The 23393-nt window shown below is 34.5% G+C and overlaps 1 protein-coding gene across 4 annotated transcripts in view; it reads right to left on the bottom strand.

Annotated features, from left to right (window-relative positions):
* The window catches only part of scra (anillin, actin binding protein), a 61258-nt gene that overhangs the window by 6906 nt on the left and 30959 nt on the right, over positions 1-23393 (bottom strand). For all 4 annotated transcript variants that reach the window (XM_076129565.1, XM_076129567.1, XM_076129568.1 and 1 more), the window contains exons 8-11: positions 14410-14657; positions 9075-9330; positions 8554-8746; positions 363-450 (exon numbers count right to left, since the gene is read on the bottom strand). In XM_076129565.1, coding sequence (XP_075985680.1) covers positions 363-450; positions 8554-8746; positions 9075-9330; positions 14410-14657 — 785 coding nt within the window. The remainder of the gene's footprint in view (positions 1-362; positions 451-8553; positions 8747-9074; positions 9331-14409; positions 14658-23393) is intronic.

Genomic DNA, 23393 nt, shown 5'->3' with positions numbered 1-23393 from the left:
TTGTTTGTTTGTTTGTTTGTTTGTTTGTTTGTTTGAACGCGCTAATCTCAGGAACTACTGGTCCGATTTGAAAAATTCTTTCAGTGTTAGATAGCCCATTTATCGAGGAAGGCTATAGGCTATATAACATCACGCTACAGTCATTAGGAGCGGAGTAGCAACGAAAAATGTTACAAAAACGGGGAATTTTTTTGACTTATTCTCTTAAGTGACGCAAGCGAAGTTGCGCGGGTCAGCTAGTCAAAGATAAAGTGTATTAGTCATCCTGAAAATTTTAAATTTTAATGTCATTCGCGGACCACCGGTTAGGAACCACTGACTTAGAGGAAATGTTTGAATTAATTCAATAATATTATACTTACATTCATAACTTCACGGCCGAACGAAGTTTCAGCCCAGTTGTCAGACTTGTTCAGTTTATCGTTTGCCGACTGTGGCGTTTCGTCAGAACTGTAATTATTGAAGACAGTTTATAATATAAAGTAAAAAAAATGGTTTAAATAATTCAGATGAGACACATGGTCTTCCTTTATTAATAGTAAAGCTAAGTTTACATTGACAACGAGTTTTTATAGCGCCTAGGAGCCTATTAAATTCTAGCAAAACGCAAAACGCGCTATAACATTTACGAGCATTACTGAACTTTTCTCTTTCTTGCTAAAGACTTGTTTTAGGCGCTAAGTAATTCGTTTTGTCAATGCAAAGACTTTAACCCTCTTATTCATAAAAATATATGAAGCTATGAACAGCTTATAAAGTGTTTTGTTTCTTTTACTCTTTAAGAGAAAACATATTATAGTATTTGTTTAACTAAAATAGGTTTATAGTGTGTTTATGAATAAGAGGGTAAGACTATTACGATTGATCGGAAATCCCAGTAAGTATTTTTCATGCACATTATTTTATTCCTCTGTTTTGTTGTGAATGTTTGGTTCGTGTATTTTTCTAATAACAACGATTTTAAAAATAATTGTTTTAAATCGAAATTAATTTAACGTGTGATTTCGACTGCTAATTTAATATACCTAATGCAGCTGGTTTGATTATGTTTATCACTACATATAATAAAATAATAATTTATAATTCATTTTCTCTTGTGCGAATTCTCTTAGCATTTTGTGTGACAGGAAGTTTGCCAACAAATTAAGAACTTTAGTCATGATGTTTATAACTACGTGTCCATGATTCCATTCAATTGAAAGCTTTCTTGCTTGCTCTATAACAAGATTTTCTTCTATACAGTAATCGATAAGTATATATAAAATCTGTAGCAATTATCACGCCTGAGTACTTTAAAAAAAAACGTTAGCAGTTTTCTACCTAAATGTAGTTCTTCAGATGAACAAATCTTCACATAGTATAGTGTGACCTTCCAACGAGTACCAACAAAGCAAGACGTTATTTTTTATTTCAATACACCATGGCGACAATACAATCACGCCATAAGTATCTACTCACTTTTTACTATCATAATGATGTTGACAAGGTTACCTTCGTACTCATGGCTTAATCTCTCCGTAAATGGGTTTGATTACTATGCGTTATATGGAAACTTGCTTTTCAAAAGCTGACATATTGAGTTGTTCAAATGTATATCTATACTAATATTATAAAGCTGAAGAGTTTGTTTGTTTGTTTGAACGCGCTTATCTCGGGAACTACTGGTCCGATTTGAAAAATTCTTTCAGTGTTAGATAGCCCATTTATCGAGGAAGGCTATGGTCTATATATCATCACGCTACGACCAATAGGAGCAGAGTACCAGTGAAAAATGGTACAAAATCGGGGAAAATTACTATTCTCTTATGTGACGCCAGCGAAGTTGCGCGGGTCAGCTAGTTGTTGATAAGGTGCAACCATAATTGTACCAAGTTGAGTATGGAGGTATCTACGAATCTTTGAAGTTACTCATTGTTATTTTAATTAGGATGGGAATCAATATGACAAATACCATCCTTATCTTTGTATATACCTATGCCTGACAGTGTTACGCAGGTCTGTACATTACCTTTTTTCACCTATGAGATCATTAATATCCATATTTCTCAACTACATATCAAATGCTGGAACTACGAAAAGTCCTACTTATATTATAAATGCGAAAGTTTGTAAGTATAAATGGATATATGTTTGTCAGTCTCACGAAAAAACTACTGAACGGATTTTAATCAAATTTGGTACACAGACTAAGAAATAGGATACTATTTGCTTCAAGAAATTGTTTCAGACGGACGAAAACGTGGGCAGAAGCTAGTCGACAATTTTTTGTATTTTATATCCAAACTAGCTAAGAGTAAGACGTCATTCTCCAGAGAGCTATTATTCCTCCATTCACCTCAGATATTTCAAATGAATCCTTTATATACCGTTACGAAATCCACACATACAAATAATCTCATATTCAAAACAGCTAACAGCAAAACCATCTGCCTTATTCATTCAAATATCGTCAAAGGGGCGTGCAAGACAGATGTGTAGCCGACATTCAAGTCAACCATCTGTTTACGTTTTTACAAATATCATATAGAATTATAGAGCACGATCATGTTGTAATATTATAGTATACAAGCGGAAATGTAAGGAGATAATTTACAAGCTGACTTGAGACACGTGTTTGTAGTGGATAATTGTATAACGCCTATGGTAATAAAATAGCAATTATGTTGGAAGGGTTTGCATGAAATTGCAGTTGTTTTTGTTGAGTTGTATAAAGTAAACTACTTACTTATAATATTGTTTTTAAATTGGGTTTGCAAGTAGCCAGACTAGTACCTACCTACAAAAAACTATGGCCAGGTCAATGAACAAAGCTATTGGACGTAAAGGTTTGAAGTTTGCTTTTCTCATACAGATATTACGGACTTACTTCATTTTATCTAGCTGTATCTTAAAGAAAATAAAAAGCTTCATCGAGAATTTAAAATATGCCTGTAAAGGAATTATATTCAGTTAAACTTGGCAGAACGTGATAGATTCAGACTTTCATCGCTTTGAGAATAATAAAGCTTTAGAATAAAGACGTAATTACAAATATTGCTGCAGTTTACTAAAAATATCCTACTATTCATTCAAAATGCGAAAGCTCATGAGGATGAATGTATGTTTTTTACCCTTTTACACAAAAACTACTGAATGGATATTGATGAAATTAGCACACAGGACAGTTTATAACTCGGATAAACCTTTAAAGTAGAATTTAATCCCTAGCAGGTAAAACCAAACACAAAAAAACATAACACAACACATTCACAACAAAACAAGGTGGAATAAAATAACCAAATAATGTTTGTCAATAGCTTTATTTTACAAAAACAAATTCTTAATTAAGTTTAATATTATCACAGACAACGTAATTTATAAAATACCTGAAAAGGACTCTTATAATAAGTATTAGTACCAGTTTCACGAGTCATGGATAACTGTCAGATTGGTGAAGGAAAAAATCGTGAGGAAACCTTGCATGCCTAAAATTTGTTGAATACATTTATTGAGGGCATGCAAAGTCCACTCTTGGCCAGGGTAATAGACTCAAGGCCTAACCAATATAAAATCAATTGTCAAACTTCCTCCTGATAATCTATCCGATACTTATTCAAAAGTCGTGAAACTAGGGCTTAGTGTTTAAATTATAGTTTGCATTTTATTATAGATGGCTATTTTGAACTGGGGTTCTCGGTCAACTGCTATATTTTACTGAATTTAATTTGATACTGTTTTATAGTTAAGGGAGAAATCACTTTCAAGTTTCATCATAGTTTTGTATAAAGATTTCAATGCAATTATTCTGTTAAGTAGCATAATAATATGTATCTTCATACAAAATAGAAGGAGTCTCATTTCTTGATCTGGGATTCCTCCCTTATTTTCTTAAAAGAATATTCTAGTGTACGAAGGCGCTTAAGTAATTCTATGAGTGCTATAACACGTGGCTTATTTATCATTCCGCTATTATTACATATACTCGTATATACATAAACAACCAACATTTTATAGTCTCCGTCGTTTCCGTCGTTAGCAATTTGACAGTTTTGTCAGACAGATGATGCATCCGTCAGTCAAAACTCTCGAAAACATCAAAATTTTCCTCGAATCTATCAACAGAAAAATCAGCCTTTAATCATATTCCTTTCTCATATGGGTTGTAATCCAAATAGCAACACACAATAGCACTCATAGAACTCCCATTAAGAATCTATTTCAAACAACGGTAATAATTTCAACCTTATATACAGTACATAAAGTCTATATTACATAGAACGGCGGTGCATTCATTATGCATGAATCTATTCTGGATTAGTCGCTAGACCTAGTGACCTAGTGTTAATTGTAATTTAAGCTAGATAAGTAATATTTAGGTTTTGCATTGACTAACGATAGGAATCTTTAATATGCCTTTTACCCCCGGTTTCTGAGACACATTTAGCGGCAGTTTATCTATTCAATAGCTTTTTTTTTGTCTGAGTTTTAACGATATTGAATAGATAAACTGCTGCTAAATGTTGCTCAGAAACCAGGGGTTAATCATTTAAATAAGGATAGACATGTTATTGTTTTGCAGCTCAAGCACTAACAACCAGTAATTGATAACCAGCATTTGTTTTTTACATTACCGTATGTCAATTCAAAGGTTCGTAATGACGATTCACGACTTTTCGAACTTTGAAGCTCTGTAAAACTATCAAAAGCTTACGATTCGAAGGTTTGTGTTCAAAAATGAGGGCGCTTATTCAATTCCCATACAAATTGGCATCGAATTCGATACGAATCCTTTTTCGCATGTTTTCGTGCAAGACCTACCGAATAGTGATACTATTTCGTCGAATTTCATACGATAAAAAGGCATATTTAAGAAACCAAGTGATAGCTATTTGTCATTTTTGAATACTTGAATACTGAAGTACTTTAAAAGTAGTAGAGATTCGATTTTCATTAAGAATGAGAGCTTAAGTACGTCTCCCACTACAGCGTAACAAATCTTCAATGATATGCGTAACATTTCAGTCCAGATATTTCTAGATTTACCACGAACTTATGTGACAAACAACTTAAGACATGACCAGAGATAGATATCTATAATAATAGCTAAACGAAAGTTCTCCATGTATTAGAAGAACAAAAGAGTCTAGAAAAAAAATTGGCGGCTATTTACCAAGTTTCAAAAGGGCATGAAAAATTAATATAACCTTTTCTGCTACTATTTTTTTTCATTCTTATTCGCCGTATACAACTTTCGTTTAAGGATATCAATCAATAACAATGCATCACATGCACTTCAGTGTAATTTTGTCACACAAGTTCGCGGTACATCCAATGATATAACAAATTGTGCAACGGAGATCGCTGATACGCTATAGTGGGTAACGGTCCTATATCGAAATGGTAATGTACTCATATTATTATGCTCATAATAATAAGTCTGCCTACCCCTAAAAGAACGAATTGTATGAAGTATATACGATTGCGTTATATTGAGAGCATGCAAAGTCCCCAACCTGCACTTGGCCAGCGTGGTGGACTCAAGGCCTAACCCCTCCCACATTACGGGAGGAGACCCTTGCCCAGCAGTGGGACATTAATGGGTTAAATTATTATACGATTGCGTTAAGTAGATAAGTATATAGTAAAGAGAGTAGTAAAACCACTACAATCTAATAGGCAAATTACAGTCTTAATTTATGATTTATTGTTTTAGTGTACTTATTAGATATAGCATTGATTTTCATCATCGACTTTGAATATTAACCGCCGAATATTTTTTTACTTTTTCTCTACTTGTATTCACATGGGATAAAATCGAGATATTATCTTTTTGTTCATTAGTAAGAGACGCCATTCAATTCATTTTTGCGTTAATTTTATAAGAAAATGATCATTCATTACTTTATTCTTTTGTTGGTATATCACTTTTAGTTGTTAAATCTTCCCTTACTTTATCTCATTTTCAGAGTACCACAAGGAAATTAATGAACTCCTAAGATTACAATATGGTATAGCTACATAACCATATCGGTAAAATTCACCATCAACACATTGTGAACGACCTCTCACTTCTCTTTAATTGCATAGCATTCCTGCATCCTTTCATAAAGTCTATAGAATCTCATATGCAAAGGCCTCTTTTCCTTTGAAAAGGTTCCTACAAAAGCGGTTGGACGTTTTTTAACGAAGTACCATGGGTCACCATCACCATGCAAATTGTCTTGACCTATTAATGTTCGCACGTTTCGTGAATACGTAATCACGTATACCTACGTATACGTTAGCACACGCTAATTGACTTCAAAGAAATGGGTCTAATTATTGCGTAGTTGTGGCTATTGAGAGAATATTAGCGTTCAATTAGACATGATATTTGAATAGAACTTGAAAGATTCTATTGTGTAAATTTTGAAAGAAATTTGCGAGAAAAAGGTTTTGATAATTACTTCGTTACGAAATATCTTCTCGAAATCAGATTTTTTATAAGAAACTCGGTATTAAAAACCGTATTGCTGAACTTTTAAAAATTTCTTTTTCATTATATTTCGTAACATAATTCTGACTTTAGCATCATTAACACCGCTCCTTTACAGATAAAAGAAATACATCTTCAAGTTAGCAATTCAAACTATAGTACGTACTTTCAAAGTTTACTGACTTATTGCCAAGTTCACACAGTCAAGTACATCGCAAGTAACAGGATAGTTCTCGCGAACGATTTCACAAGCGAACGTAGTGTAAAGTGACGGAATATTGTGAAATATTACACACAGACATGCGTACACAGCTGTATCGAATTTCTTGATACTTAAAAATATTTAAAACTAGCTCTTGCTCGCTATTCCGTCCGTGTAAACTATAGTTTAATAGCTTATGTTCTGCATAATTCCCGATCTAGTGGGATTTCTGGGATAAAAATTTCTCTTTTCAATATCATTGCACAAAATTTCACACAAATCGTCAATACTACACAATTCTATGTATTTTTAGTTTTAGCATTATTTCATAATAAATGCTTTAAAATGCGTTAGTCTGTTAAAATCATACCCGCTCATTTTAATCTAAAAAGATACGTCAAAAATTCACTTAGCGAAGTCTTTTTTACGAAAAGGTTTTTAAATACTACTTATTATGTGTTTAATACACAGTCATTGAATAAGCAAATATGTTATATACCTATTAACCATAGGCCAACCGGTTACGTACCGGATCTTTTCAATGTTAGGACCCTAACCTACAGCGATTGTGATCAAACGTTTAATATGTTATCAAAAGGTTTAAAAAATCAGTCAATACACAATTTAGGCACGCGTTAAATTCATTTCAAAACATCTAGAGCCGTATCTATATAGATAGGAAACTGGGTATCAATGGAACCCGTTTTGACCTACAATAATAGGCATTAGCAAACTGACGAAAAATTTGATTAATTAAAGATTTCAGACTTGTAGCGAATTAGCACACTAGCGTGCAACATACAATATTGACACGACCATTAAAAATGCTCCTCATATAATATCTTTCGTTAATAATTAGGTAGTCAATAGTAATAGAGATTCGTCCTCTGGTAGTCTTCACAAAAGGGTTTATTATTATTTCCCTTTAGTCTTATAGTAAGTCTTTTAGGTTCGATAACGACATTCTAAATCCGCAATATACTTTGCCTAATTAGGATCTAGCACTCGCGAAACGTAAGCAGCTGCTTAATACATGAACTGTCTTACTAATAAACATCGTGTAAACTCTGATTAGTTAAAGTGTGTTTTGTCTTCTTTACGATTAGTGTACGATTAGTGGTCAACCTAGTGTCAAAGTTGTTCAAACCGCCCGATATAAATGAAAATAACCGGGACCGACTTTTAACGTTCCCTCCGAAGCACGGAGACGTTCAAATACCACCATACGGTCACCCATCTATGGAATGACCGAGGCCAGGAGTGTTTCCCTTTAGATTTTTTAGAAGGAGTTACACGACATTTCTAAGTAACACAGTTAGCATACAAGTCAGGCCATTAAAATCATTAAGTTTATCTCAAATCCTGATATAAATTGCAGTTATTATCACCGAGTAATACGTTTATTGCTTAGGTATTCAAATGATTGTTATCATCATAATGCATGCATGAATTATACGCTGAGATTCAATGCCAACCTCCCGAGTTCAATATTTTTATCTTTAGAACTGGTTAGACGTAGCCTAAGTCTATAATTTACTATACTAAATAGATAACTAATAGGAATATTAATAAATATACTATCGTTTATCAAAGTCTAGTTTTTTGTTACAGCAACATCATCAAACCTGTTCTATATTTCAGATAGAAAAAAGTTAGCCCGCGAATCTTGATATTCTTATAAATAAAACCACTTATTTATCGAGAATATAACCAACTCACTGAGTAACATCACTGTCAAAATAAGAACGGTTTGTAAAACAGTTGCTGTAACACGGCCATCTTGTTTCAAACGAAATTGAGTACAGCGCCATCTATGATTTAAATACCGGCAACATTACACCTGTAAAGTTAAATACAGAGGAAGAAGAATACGCATTCGAGCGTATAATGCCCACACCTTGAGCCTCCGCAGTCTGAATATTCTTCTTGAGTGTGTGACGTGTCTGTCTCTATGTCTGATAGATGAGGGTAAAGACTGGCTGGCTGTTGGAGTATGGCTCCATTTGTCTGTCCGTCCTTCTTTGCATTGTTTACTTTTATTCGTTTTACGTCGTCCAATACTGATAGGACTACTGGGGAGTCTTGAGAGCCTGAAACAAGAATGGTAACGATTCGATTATGACTGTTCTAGAGGTTTTGTTAACGACATAAGCCAATTACTTTCCAAAGCTTGACGTTATCCACCAACAAGACGAATGCACAAACGTCCCACAAATTTAAGCAACTCATAAGTATCATGCTATCTTTGCCACTTTGACGAAAGTGACCCAAAATTAAAATGATGCTGTGCCATTCGGCTAACTTCCAACGAAATCATGGGGAAACCAAAAATATATGCGTTTATCAATAACTATTGACTATTTGGATAAACAGTATACATCTCAATTGATCAGATCCTCAAGTTTCTGCTTTACTTACTTCGTCTCTTAACAGGTTGTGAACCAATAACTCTATCGCTGTCCTTCTCACTATCTTTATCGTTCAACGCGTTCTGCGACTTGGTCTTCTCATCAAATGTCACTTTGGGTATATTGGCAATGATCTCCGGTTTCTTAGTACCTTGTGTCAGACTGGTGGTGCTGCCCATGAGGGGAGCTTTCTCTGATGGGTCATGTTCACTTGTATCGTCGTCTGAGTCATTAGGGTTCTCTGGCTTTTGAGCTTTTGTTGGTTGCTGGAAGTAAGAAAAAATAAGTTTAAAATGTGATGCTATCTTAAACGGACACAAAACTAATGTCTTAAAAATGAGAGATGAGACCTTTTCGAACTGAAACTTGAAATCAAGAAGATTGTGATCGAATAATATCCGTTAGTTAACTATTTAGACGCGATGATTTACAATACAACTCCTAGGTGAATAACACTGTACGCTGGGTTTTTTAATTCCTTCGTTAACCTACATTTGGCATTAGCTGATCATAAAGACAATTAATCATAAAGATTATTACATTCAATAACAATAACACGAATCTTGTGACACAGAAATTGTCGTCATTAAACAACGAAGAACAAAATTATTTGCGCACTTCCAAATTGGTTAGTCATTATCGAAAAGTGCGTAATTTCAAAACGGTACTGTCTCATTTCGGTATGTTTTGAAGTCAACAAGTATCAACATGTAGGTATTACGGTAGTGTGACGTCATGATATCCCGTACATTTCTAAGAATTGATAAGAGTGTGTTTTTAAACAGGTGGTGACAAAAACAAAGGGTCAAACGAGTGGCGTAAACGAGGCAAGTTGATGTTTCGCCAATTTATCAGTGTGAGTCACGATACACCGTTTTGGGTGAACACCTCTGTAGTGTTTGCATAATGTTTGTACATTATATTTTATGAGTTAGGTTACATTTTATATGCAAATATTATTAACTTTGGTCTGAGAATTTGAACAGATATCTCGCGTTTTTTCGGCCGTTTTCGAGTTAGGGATGCCTATTATATAATAATGATAAAAAATGCTAATTTTATTAGTGACACCATTAATTTGGATATAATAGAAAAGAGAATTATAGATTATAAAATGTCGTTTAACTCTCAAAGACGCTTATATGTATTTCTGTCACTATAATATGATTCAAAGATAATGCGATTTATGCATTACTTAAAAGTAAAACTCAGGACTCCGACGAATGAAGCTATTAATCAAAATATTTAAAAAACAGTCTTCATATAAAAATAATACTTAAGTTAATTGTAGAAGTTTCTATTTAATTATCAAACACTTCAATGTTTGTTATTTGGTACAAAACCTTCATAAACGTAGCTATTGTGAAATAATTATCATATTCGTGTCTATCAAGGCAACGTGGGCGTGATTTGTCTTCAATAGCTATCGATAAACTGTGGATAAATCGTTATTATGAGCATTATTCTTGAGACAAATCATTGTTAGTTTTGTAATACTATTGTAGGACGTAATGCTAGTCATACCCGCTTTTGTTAACATCAAACATCACTAGTGCTAGGTCACTTTCGGACACATGTCCTGTATTTCGGATTGTCTAGTCCTAATTATGGTCTGGTCTACTTGCAAAAGTAGACCGGAGCGTATATAGCCGCCATAGTATACGTCTCATATGTAAGAACATTGTCAAATTAAGCGGGAAGTTTCTGTATCGACCATTAAACTATTACGGCCTTGTATTTAGCCAAACAATCTTTCCTTTTAGTCGTAAAGAAATTGAACTAGAGAGCTACTTTGGAAAACTCTCTCTTTCTCGTTCATAGTCCTTATTTAGCAAACTTAACACACATACATACAAAACATAACCCAACACGAATCCCAATATAATAGACAAGCGTCAAAAACTTCACTTTTACAGCATCTTTCAAAATGCACAACAAAGTACACAAAACTCATTGAGTGTTTAAACGTGGTGTGACGAAACGTACGGGAACTAACGAAAGTGTTGTTGTACTGTTGTAGTGATAATTGAGTTGTTGAGCCTCAATGGAATACGCCCTTAGAATTAAGAAGGCTTATACACACACTACACACTGTAATATACGATAGGCAGAAATTGTTCAAGAGTCACACGATCTAGCTACTACTTGTAGATGGACAAGTAAAAGAAAGGAGACTTATAAGAAACTAGCTTTCCTCCCGCGGCTATGCTCGCGTGGAATTTCATCTCTGGGGTGGAATTTCCAAAAATCCTCTCTTAGTGCTCTTCTACACTTCCTAAGGAATCTTCATACCAAATTTCAACTTTTTACGCTCAGTAGTTTCGGCCGTGCGTTGTCCATCAGTCAGTCACTCAGTAACTGAAGAGTTTTATATATTCAGATTACGTACCTACTACCTACATACGTAAATGGTCTATAATGCTATCCTATGTGTAAATTTACGATCTAGTACACATCATAGAATACAATAAATGATTGAGTTAGAACTGTAGTTGTTTATATTGTTGCCTAGTAACTAAATTAGGCTTTACCGAAAATAGTTGTCAGCCATTCATAGCCTTCTAAGGTGTTAGATAATAACAGTAAATTATTTGTATGAAGGCGAATTCTGTTTGTGCTACGGTTACGGTTATACTACGGTACGGTAATGTGCAGTCGCCTTTAAAAGGTACTGTGCGAAAAGATGTCGTAATTTCCAACTAATAGTTACGAGAGATAATTAGTGTGGCTTCTAAGTTACTTGTTTAAAATGTACGAAGTTAATGACATGCGGAGTCAAAGGGTCTGACTAAATATAGATGGTAATTATGTGTCAAGACTTAAAGAAAACGCCGTATTATTTGTCTTAAGAAACTTTGTGTGGCTTAAACGGTGTTACATGATAATTATTGTATAGCAAGTACTCTGTACCGGGACGAGAAGAATACTAAGATAAAATGTATGAGCGCATTATTTTCTTCTAATCCTACCAATGAATGTTATTAATGCGAAAGTATATGATTGTTATTTTAACATGGAAGAACTAATGATATGGACTTTAATCGTACATATAAGTCTATAGCATCGATTAACACATGTCATATAACAGGTATATTTAATCCCAAGAAATCCTTCCACCCCAACTGCTGGCAGAAGCTATAGTATTAGATAATTTCGTATGAGTCACTTTTGAACTTAAATATTAAATGTCACAGGGGTGAATGAATACGAAATGAATCGAAGACAGGGGAATAAAGGTCGTTGACATAGTTGAACTGTGGGCAAGACCTGGATCGATAGGACGGCAGCGAGTAGCGGGAAGGGTAGCTTAGTTTGAAATTTATCTACAAAACCGTACATAAAACAATGAAGTAAGTAAATACTAGAAAAAGAAACAATTTTTTTAAGACTTACTGATAGACTGTCCCACAGACAACGTAAGACGATTTGACAAAAATCCATTTGTTTAGCTATCTAATACTTACCCAGACAGGCTAAAACCGGCCGCAAATGTCTCAAGTAAGATGGATTCGCGAGAATTCATAATGTTTACTAAGAAAACACTAGATTTCTAAACATTAAGAGGCATAATTTAGAATTGCCAAACGACAACGGTTTGAGACAGTTCCCGCAATCACGTAGAGACATTAAAATACCGTTCGGTCGGCGACACCACAAAGACACGAGATGTAAAACAAAATACTAGAAAATGTGACTATTTGAATATGAATGATGGAGTATGTTATGTAAGGTCCTTAAAGTTATTTTGACCTATGGTGAGATAGGTCGTTGAGGTCAATTGTCTAAGTAGAAAATACGAAATACCAAAAAACTCTACTTAATTTTCAAATCAACAGTACTATCAAGTCTAATAGCCGAGAAAAGCCGTACATTGTACAAATAATTTAGTATCATTACACAGTAAAATCACAACTAGTTTGATGTTTTCAAGGCTTGGCTAACCAAATCTTAGTGGCGCTGCTTATTAATAAGACAAGGAACCTACAATTTCGATGTGCCGTTTAAAATATTTGCACTGTAACCATATTGCAACGTACAAAAAACGCTGTTTAGCTCATACAAACAGGCGGTGCTAATCATATTACTAAATTGAAAAAGGTTACTTGTCGTAGTGCAAAAAATATATGTATTTATTTGTTCATCAATTTATGATTGGCTGTCTGATAGACAACGCACACCTGAAACAACTGAGCGTAGGAAGGAGAAATTTGCAATAGATTCCTTAGGAAGTTTAGAGGAGCACAAAGAAGGATTTTTTGAAAATGGGGCGAAAATCACGTGAGCAAAGCTGCGGGCGGAAAGCTCGTACTGCATAAGATAACTTTACTACCTACTTTAAAATGAATTGTGGAATTTCCTTGGCAGCGAAGCCAGGAAATAAATAGACTGCTAGTTGGCTCCCCTTAAGACGGGAATAGCATGAGAGCTAAATGCAGTTGTGCATCGTTTTAGACGTCTATCTGCACCAAGATATGGTATCATAGCTTTGAGACTAGTTTTTATTCAAGACTTAAACAGAGATAGGCGTTTTTTATGTTTCAATAGACATCGGATAGTGTTTGAAGATCATGTAACGTTTGTACATGGGAATATAGTTATAGAACTACACAATAAATTCGCTGAACAAGGAAATTAAAAAAAAAACCTTTATATCAACTTCTGCTAGCGATTTTATCTGCCTGCAAAGATTTCTAAGAGTAAAAAAGTAATATAGGTAATAATAGGTAGGTATAGTAGTATAAGTAGGTATTACCTACTAATTTCATCAAGATTTTTTTCTCTGTTCAATCGTTTTTTCGTGAAAAAGTAATAAATACACATCCATTTTATCTAACTTTTGCATTTATAATAACTTAAATGCAGTATAGCTGAAGTTATGTCAGTAAAACCAAAGTAAAACAGAAAAAGAAAATCCAATTGGAAGGGGAAGCAATTCGTGTTTGAAATACTGACGCTACGTGTCGGGGGAAGGAGCCCTCAGTTCAGTGGGGGATTTAAATAAATTGTATTCAACACACGCGCGCTGTTACTATTGATGAGATTTTGAACGAGTTTATCTTAACTTTTCACAAAGAATGGTGCTTTGTTTCTACATTGTACGGGAGTTGAGATGTTTTGTTAGTGATGGTGTTATAATTAACCGACTTGAAAAGGAGGAGGTTCTCAATTCAATCGGTTTTGTTTTGTTAGATACTTTTGCTGTCGTCCAAATTTCGAATATTGCGCTTCATACATTATTTTTATGTGAAAGCACATTTTTAAATTGTGACTAAAAATTAAACTAAGTTACAGTGCAACTAATCAATAGCTTTAAATAAATATAAAAAATAAAAAAATCAACTCACCTTATAATGAAATCTGTTATTGAGCATCTCCATTTCCTTCTCTCGTTCTTGCTTAAACTTATTAGCAATCGTCGACTCGCTGATCGTCTGTTCTTTACTGAACAACGCTGCCAATTTCCCTTTAATCCCTCCGCCCAGCGAACTTTGACTTATATTATCATCAGGAATATCGTCTTTCGAATTTGTCCTTGAATTAGCTAAAGAGTTATTTTTCGTAGGCGTCGTTTTCTGGGTCAATGACTTCTTGTCTGAAAAAAGGAACAAATGAATAGGTTGGAAGGTTAAAGTATGTGTGTGCCAACAATGAAGGTTTTTTGTATGTGTGTATTGTTGAGTAGCAAAAACTGATAGACTACGCTTGAACGACGGTACGTGATCGATAAGTTTAGATTGTCGAGTGTCGGATAAGTGCACGGTTAATTTAATATGTGTTATGTAAGTGTGGGTTTGATGCACGGGTAGTGAAGTAATTGGTTTTGGTAACTAGGCACCTAATGTTGTGTGGAACGAACTAGAACATTAAGTTAATGCAGTTTTAAGTTCAAGACACTTATAACTGATATACACGTGGTTATTTTTGTGGCATTGAAAACATATCCTAAAGTTTCTACTTTAGCGTTTCCGAAAATATATTCAACATCGTAAAAAAGCCTATCTACTTAAACTAACAGTTTCTATTCCAAAACTAGCGAACGAATATTTTGCCATAAAATCCTTATACGTTTATACATATTCAAACATTTTACATCAGTATCGATAGCGGAAGAATACCAGTTTACAGTCAAAGCGACTAATCTACACTAATATTATAAAGCTGAAGTTTGTTAGTTTGTTTGAACGTGCTAATCTCAGGAACTACTGGACCGATTTGAAATTCTTTCAGTCTTAGATAGCCCATTTATCGACGAAGGCTATAGGCTATATATCATCACGCTAAGACCAATAGGAGCAGAGTACCAGTCAAAAACATTACAAAAACGGGGAAAATTATGACCCATTCTCTCTTATGTGACGCAAGCGAAGTTGCGCGGGTCAGCTAGTCGTATCTATCCATGGTCAATAGCGTCGTAAAGCCTTTAACAAATGGAGTACAGAATGAATAAAACTGTGTAGTGTACAGCTGTCGTGATAATCGTTCAGGTTAAAGGCGAACCTTCAAAGAACATCTGGTGGTAGCAGGTCAAGTGAACTGAATAAATCCAATTGATTGATGTGTTGTTTTTCTTTGATTGACACTATAATAATAATGTCCTCCTAGCCGATATACGGTTACGGCGGTCAGTTTCATTGAAACTGGCCATCTGTGCAGGACTTTGTTTATAGTGTCCAAGTGTGTGCACAATACACAGGTACACTCTCTATTCCATCACTCTCATAGTTTGGTGGGACGGATAACCGACACGACCAGTGAGATGTCAGGCGCAGGACCGACGGCTTTACGTGCTCTCCGAGGCACGGAACACACTATAATATAGAAACTACATGCCCATATTTATCTGTAAAGTACTTTTAGGGCCGATTTGCTAGATTCATAGGGATAACTTTTTAAAAGGAATAGCACTGACGGTTAAAGCATAAAGATACATAAACACACTTTGATCATTTGTATGCGTGTAAGTATCAGAGCTTCATTCACATTCATATTGTCAGTTTCCTCATAATATTAAGTGTCAAAAACGTAAAAATTATTGATCGAAAAGTAATCCGTCGATTGAATAATCGCCACGCATGAAAAATTGGGGCATTTACCAAAATCTATGAGTACAAATAGTTAATTTACGATTCGTAACTGTATTTGTATGTCTGTATCTATACAGATAGCGAAGATAATTTTACAGAAAAGGAATAATACATAAATAAACCATGTTATTCTATCAAGTTTAGAGTCTATTAACGACTAGCTGACCCGCGCAACTTCGCTTGCGTCACATAAGAGAGAATGGTGAAGTTTTTCCCCGTTTTTGTAACATTTTTTACTCGTACTCTGCTCCTATTGGTCGTAGCGTGATGATATATAGCCTATAACCTTCCTCTATAAATGGGCTACCTAACACTGAAATAATTTTTCAAATCGGACCAGTAGTTTCTGAGATTAGCGCGTTCAAACAAACAAACAATCAAACAAACAAACTCTTCAGCTTTACAATATTAGTATAGATTAGTATAGATAAACAATACCTAAAAACAGCGCGTTTAACAAATAACCGGGTTATTCATTTTGGCTATCAATATCACTGATACCGTTTTCACGGATGTTACACAATGTTGGTTAACTTTCCATAGACCCTTTTGACAGAAAATTTTGTATTGACATACACATGTTATTTGACTACTGATTCTTACTTACGTATTTTGAAGTTATTTTTAACATTTTAATATAAAAAGGATAAATGTGTTGCTAAGCGCAAATTTCGAAAAAAGTTGAACCGATTTCGCAAATTCTTATTTATAATATTCCTTTCAAGTATGGTTCTTACGCAGAGAAATAGAAAAAAATGCAATAAAGAAACATAAATCAAGGATCGACTGTGAGACAGCACGAAGTCCGAAGGGACAGCTAGTATGTAGTTCGTTTTTTTTTATACTTATCATATTTAACGGCAATAAAACTTACAAATTAAAATATTTAAGACACAATACCTTTTACATACCTACATTTCTAGTTGTCCAAAGATTTTTTTATATACTTTAATAGCACTAATTACAGAATGACAGGCCACAGGTCATAGACCTGCAACACCTAACACAGGCGTAATAAGCATGACTAAGCACTAAGTCTAAAAGCATTTACCTATCTAGAACCCGGTTTAGTTTATCTTACAGATAAACTGCAATCTACAGGAATGCTACGGGATCGCAGATTGAATTTATTTGTAGGAAATCGTAAACGTTGATTGAGGAAGAAGAATGTATTGATATGCAGTTAGGGAAGGCATTTGTTATAGGCGACGACAGGTGTATTCGTTGCTTGAGATGTAGAAGTTGTTAAGAGAAAAGCTGTTTATAAATTATTTTATTAATGAGAAAAATGGCACGTATTTGAGTTATTTTGACTGTGATCTTTTAAATGAATATATACCCATAATATAAAACTGAAGAGTTTGTTTGCTTGAATACGTAATTCTTAGGAACTACAGATTGGAATGAATATTTTTTGTGTTGAACTGTCCATTTATTGAGGACGGCTGTAAGCTATATAAATTCATGCTATGACTAAAAGGAGTAGTGTAGCTAAAAGAAAATATTGTATAGACGTTAATCGTCTATACAATATTTTCTTAACTAACTAACTAAATTAATTAAAAAATACGAGGAAAGTAAGAATAATCATTTAAGATTTATTTATAGGGCAAAAATGAGAATTAAACCTACTAGCTGTATTTAGAACTATAAATCTTTTAAGCGACGAAAATGCCAACGTTACGAATACAACATTGTAAAGTAATTTAAGTACAGTTCAAGTTTTCCTCGACAGTTCACAATTTTCCATCAAGTGTATTCAGGTCAAGAAAATATTGCGGAATAAACACCAACATTGTAGTTATCTTAGCGTTATTATAATGACGGAAATCTTAATGGAGCCTGCATTGTTTTACGACAAACATTGGCCACGGAACATTACGACTTATGGAATATTGTTATTTTGATAATTATCATTAATATTGGTTTATTAGCTTTTAATTTATAAAGTAAGTTACTAACGGGAGGCTTTTATTGGTTAAGTTAAAAACATTTGTACATATGTATTAGTAAAACGTTATCTTAAAGAAAAATATCTTATCAAAATTATCTAATATTAAAATTTTACTATTTTTAAAATGATCATTAATTTTAGTTTTATTAACTGAAACTCACTAACGGTAAGCTGTATTTATCGGCTAAGTTAAAAATAATCGATGAATCAGAAAAAACGTGTCTTATCTAAATAAAGTATCAAAAAAAATTACCTTAATTCAAATTCAAATCTCAAACCGATCAAGCACTATCATTTGGTAATTTTAAATCACAAAAATCCAAAGAAGTTTTCACAAAAAATCATCAATCACGATCACTAACTCACGAGAATCGAGATAAAAAAACAACCTTTCGTTCTAAGGTCTAACTTGTATTGCGCGTGCGCATGGAATGACCATCGCCGCGGATCACCAACCGTTGGACCACCTCTACTTCTAACTAGTGATGTGCGCTTCCGAATCCCACGCCTCAGAGATAATAAACCTTTTGTAACAATCGCAGTTTCTAAAAACCTTTTGTCGTGTTTTCACGCGTCACTGGTTGTTCGGTTCCGTTGACCGACTGTCGTGTTGAGCTATTAATTTCGTCGGATAAATACTTAGATAGCGTGTCGCTTTCATTATAAAACGGTAGTTTTCAATCTTACGGTAGCGGTTGATAAATCTGTGTTACATAATGGTATCGAAGAAATCTGCTGTTGTTATGAGAGTCACAGCGACGACAACTTTATCTTTACAACCTTCTTGTTAGCAATGTTACAAGGAAAGAATATAGAAAATGACCGGATTAAAAACCGCACCTTGCATCCACCGGAAAAATAAGAGAAAATAATCTCATTGTAATAGCAAGCAAAAACATACAATTATATGATCTTACAGGACGCAAAATACTTTTACGTTTGATAAAATTATAACAGTTAAACATAATTTATTTAACAAACGTCCTAAGAAGTCATAAAACTAAAAATAACACACAACACAAGACCCTCGTACCCTGTAACTCATCCGAAGAGTCAAGGTTGACGACGCCTGCCCGCTAGCCTTGTTCGCAGGCTATTTAGTGACGTAGCCGCACTTAATTTCGGCTACACTCGGCTACTGTAGCGAGAGAGTTTCACAACACTATTAACGTACTATTCTGAAGTTACATCGACCGTTCATTTTTTCATTTGTTATCTAATTGATTTTTTATAATTGTTTCGTAAGATTAAGTTGTTACATTAATTATACAGTCTCAAATACTACAATTTTATTAGTGACTAGCTGACCCGCGCAACTTCGCTTGCGTCACATAAAAGAGAATATTATAGGTCATAATGTTCCCCGTTTTTGTAACATTTTTTATTGGTACTCTTCTCCTATTGGTCGTAGCGTGATGATACATAGCCTATAACCTTCCTCGATAAATAGGCTATCTAACACTGAGATTTTTTAAAATCGGAGCAGTTCCTGAGATTGGCGCGTTCAAACAAACAAACAAACTAACTAACTCTTCAGCTTTATAATATTTGTATAGATCTGTCAGAATAGTAGTAGGTTTGATTTTTAGGCTAGGCAGTTAGCTTTTCGCACCCTAGTTTTCACTGTATCCATATAAGTATCGGCTACCTTATAGAGATGTCAATTTATCTTTTAAGTACATATATCTACCGAAACATGTAACATGTCAATTTATTTATCTTAACCTCAATTGGAACTTTTCTGTATGTGTTAAAATATATGCTACTTATAAACGTAATCTAGAAAATACTTACACAGTTTGTATACATATAAGGTCGGGGAAAAAGTCTTTTCGCATTATAGTATGTATGAATTTGTATCTTTTCTCTACACAAAAAAGCTCGATATTTGGGTACCTCACGAGCTCACTGAAAGAAACCTAATGAACCGTGTACCTACTCATTTATGATTCTTGAAGCCAAAGGGATTTTATTACAAGTTCATACATACGTTAATGCGAAAAGACTTTTTCCCCGACCTAATATAATATTTATAAGTAATTTTTACAAGCTCTCCAAAAAAGTAATGTACTTAAATACTTAAAAGGATGGAAATAAAAGACTTAAGTATAAGACCTCAACATTGTGCCTCGCTTAACGACGATATAATATGTAAGAGGCTGTATTATCATCGCAATAATCAGGATCAAGGTCCTCACACTGACCGTGGTTGTAAAACGTACACACATTTACATAAGGATACAGACAAGTGTTAGTCGGACTTTAGTGCTAAGGAACTCATGATGCTGGGGCTACATTAGCGAGCGAAGATTCGTATGGTGTTGGCGCGACAAAAACATCGTGTTCGGGTATGGGCGATGTTCTTGTCTACATTAAGGCGGGCGAAGATTCGTGTCCAGTTGACGCGATGCATCGTGCCTTGTGCTGTTCAGTTTGTTGTGCGGAGACGTGAGCGGTAAATTAAAAATGTTACTCCACTCCATAGTGTAAAAAATTAAATGCACGTCCGTCTCGCTTCAAAGTCTGGACGACACTGAATTGACGTAGATGTAGCCACCTAAGCGAATATTGGCGCGACAAATCCCTTTGATTCGCGCCAGTTTACCGACAGCTCCTCGATACTACATCGTCTTCGCCCGAATACTACGCGATGACACGATGAACCCGGCCACATTCATCGCGTTAACACGAATATTCGCCATAGCCCGCTAATGTAGCCCCAGCATGACACAAAATAAGTCTACCTATAAAAAAAACGATTAAATAACACTTATGTGCTATGGGAGCACCTCTAACCCCGGTTTCTGAGGTACATTTAGCGGTAGTTTATCTATTCAATAGCGTTAAAACTCATATAAAAACGCTATTGAATACGTAAAAAAGTCGTTAAATTTACAGCTACTTAGATACATAATTTGTGAATATGTCAACTTCTGGCAATCACAGTTCATGAGATTGAGAGAAGAGATAAAACGACTATCATAAGTGTCAAAAATTGATCTAAATTAATAAATGATTTGATTTTGAGACACAGCCTGTTTACAGATAAATAGGCAGACAAACAGCGGAGTCTTGGTAATAGGGTAACATTTTCCCATTGAGCAGGGAACTCTAAAAAACCTGTTCACAGACCTTTTCGCGAGGGCATACTCTTCTAAGAAAACGTTAAAGAACTTTGCTTGTACAAACATGTGTGCCTTGTATCGGGTTCTGTATTACGTGTGACTGTTGTATATGAACCAAAACTGGTATGAGTTGACAGACAATATTTGCTTGTGAAACGTCGTCCTTTCCTTGACGTTGAAAGGTTCTGGGAATGGTTAAAGTTAGGAGGATGGCGTTAAAAGCTCGCTGCAAAATAGTGTGGTTATTAAACGAAAAAAGTGAGACCTGTGGGAATATTGTGTATCTTGTGGACAACTAGTGAAAATTTTATAGACAATATGCAGTACATAGCTGTTTTAAAGTAACGTGTTAAACTCCATACATTTTAGAAGAAAGCGTCTCCGAAGGGCACGTAAAATTCGGTCCCGGTTATTGCTACGTAGATAATATTCGTTAAGTCACATCAAAATCCTTCGAACGGTTTGAACAACTTTGACACATACTCAAGGATAATATGATTATATGAATTTTAGACACTGCAGTGGAAAGAAAATATAGAAGATAACGATAGCGATGGAATTTTCGGGACTTAAATTCTTCAGAATAGTGACATTCTACTGTAGTGTATTAAGTAATGTTTCAGAGTAAGACGGTAATATTTCGGTAATGACACTATAATCAAATGTGCGACGCCCTCTAATCATGCGCTAAATTATACGGAAAAGTCAAACTATATCGTTGACATGATTCTTTACAAATTCTATAACAATACCGTAACGTTGTGAAAGTAAAAATGGAGGGAAAACTCTTAGTGTAGCGGATAATTTACTGTGAAATTAGTTTATGTCGTATGTTCTACTTTATACAAATATTTTCGTGGTGTTTGTTTGTATGTGATCGTTTTTTTATTGGTTGAATACTTTAATTTAGTTACGGTACTTCAGTCTAAAGGTGGTTAAGATTAGTTTAGCTTTGGTACAAAAATCGTTTTAGTATTGATGTTACTACTGTGATTACTTTTATCGAATGGGCACGTCGTCATTTAAAACAGGAAGGAAACAGGGGATGTTTCAGGCTTCAAAAGCTTAGTTTGCATCAGCAACCTTCACAATGTTTTGTAATAGCTAGCCTAGGCAATAGTTAGCCAGAAATTACTTTTTTTTTTTATAATAGCAATGAATCGACATTTACCTAATTGTTTTACCAACAAAACCCCTTAACACCAAATCAATCTTAATTCGAGAATCGCCCATTACCGAGAGCATAAACCGTTCGTATATACATTGCATACGTGCCACGCATCACTTATATAATACGATGACATAATAATATGCAAGGTTAGTAGTATAACGTTAAATACGGCGTTAAGTGTCGTTTGTTGTGATCACCAAATATTGGTCAACCTCGGACTGGCGCCATTGCGGAGATAATCGGTCAAGTGGCCCGGAAATATGTAGTAATATCCTCTCGTGTAATAGAGGTTAGTTTTATAAATATATGAATAACAGACAGTATGTATTAAGTAGGTAAGTAATAACTTATAATGATGTTTGGATTGTAAGGTAACTTTTATGTATTTTGTAAGGAAACTCGGTTGCGCTTTTAAGAATAGCAATGATTTCAGTTGCTATGGAATAACATGTCATTTTTCCTGTACATAAGTACCGGTTACTTTAACATAAGAATATTGGCAGATTTTTTACAGATTGCTGTCATTTTATTTATTACAAGATAGTCTATTTGTAAGTGCTCAAACTAAGACTTCGTTGTACAACTTATACTTTAGAGTTTATCGTTTCTTAGTGATTTTTGGCCCGAATGATTAGTAAAGCAACTTGCGTTTTAAAACGGCGCATAAAAACCGCACTGACCGTCTATTTGTAAGTACAAGTGCATTGTAGTTAAAAGTAAGTGCAGACAACAGTGTTTTTTTCACGAAGCGACAACTTTCTCTCGATGCTGTCGGCAACAGATCGGTATAGTCTGAGGTCAGTGAAGTGTTACTCTATAGGGCTGACTGCAAACGCCTTTAGGATAGGGCTATACAATCCATTAGGTAACTTATTGACTCGAAAGTTTGAAAGTACTTACGATATAGGAACTACCAGGTGAATTGTAAAAATCTCGTATATGTTCTGTTTTCTTAGTTTATGATACCGATAGTATTCACATACTTTGTATTTAC

The sequence above is a fragment of the Anticarsia gemmatalis genome, chromosome 22 (genome assembly GCF_050436995.1).
Source record: "Anticarsia gemmatalis isolate Benzon Research Colony breed Stoneville strain chromosome 22, ilAntGemm2 primary, whole genome shotgun sequence".
Classification (NCBI taxonomy): domain Eukaryota; kingdom Metazoa; phylum Arthropoda; class Insecta; order Lepidoptera; family Erebidae; genus Anticarsia; species Anticarsia gemmatalis.
This window is presented reverse-complemented; position numbering and strand designations above follow the sequence as displayed.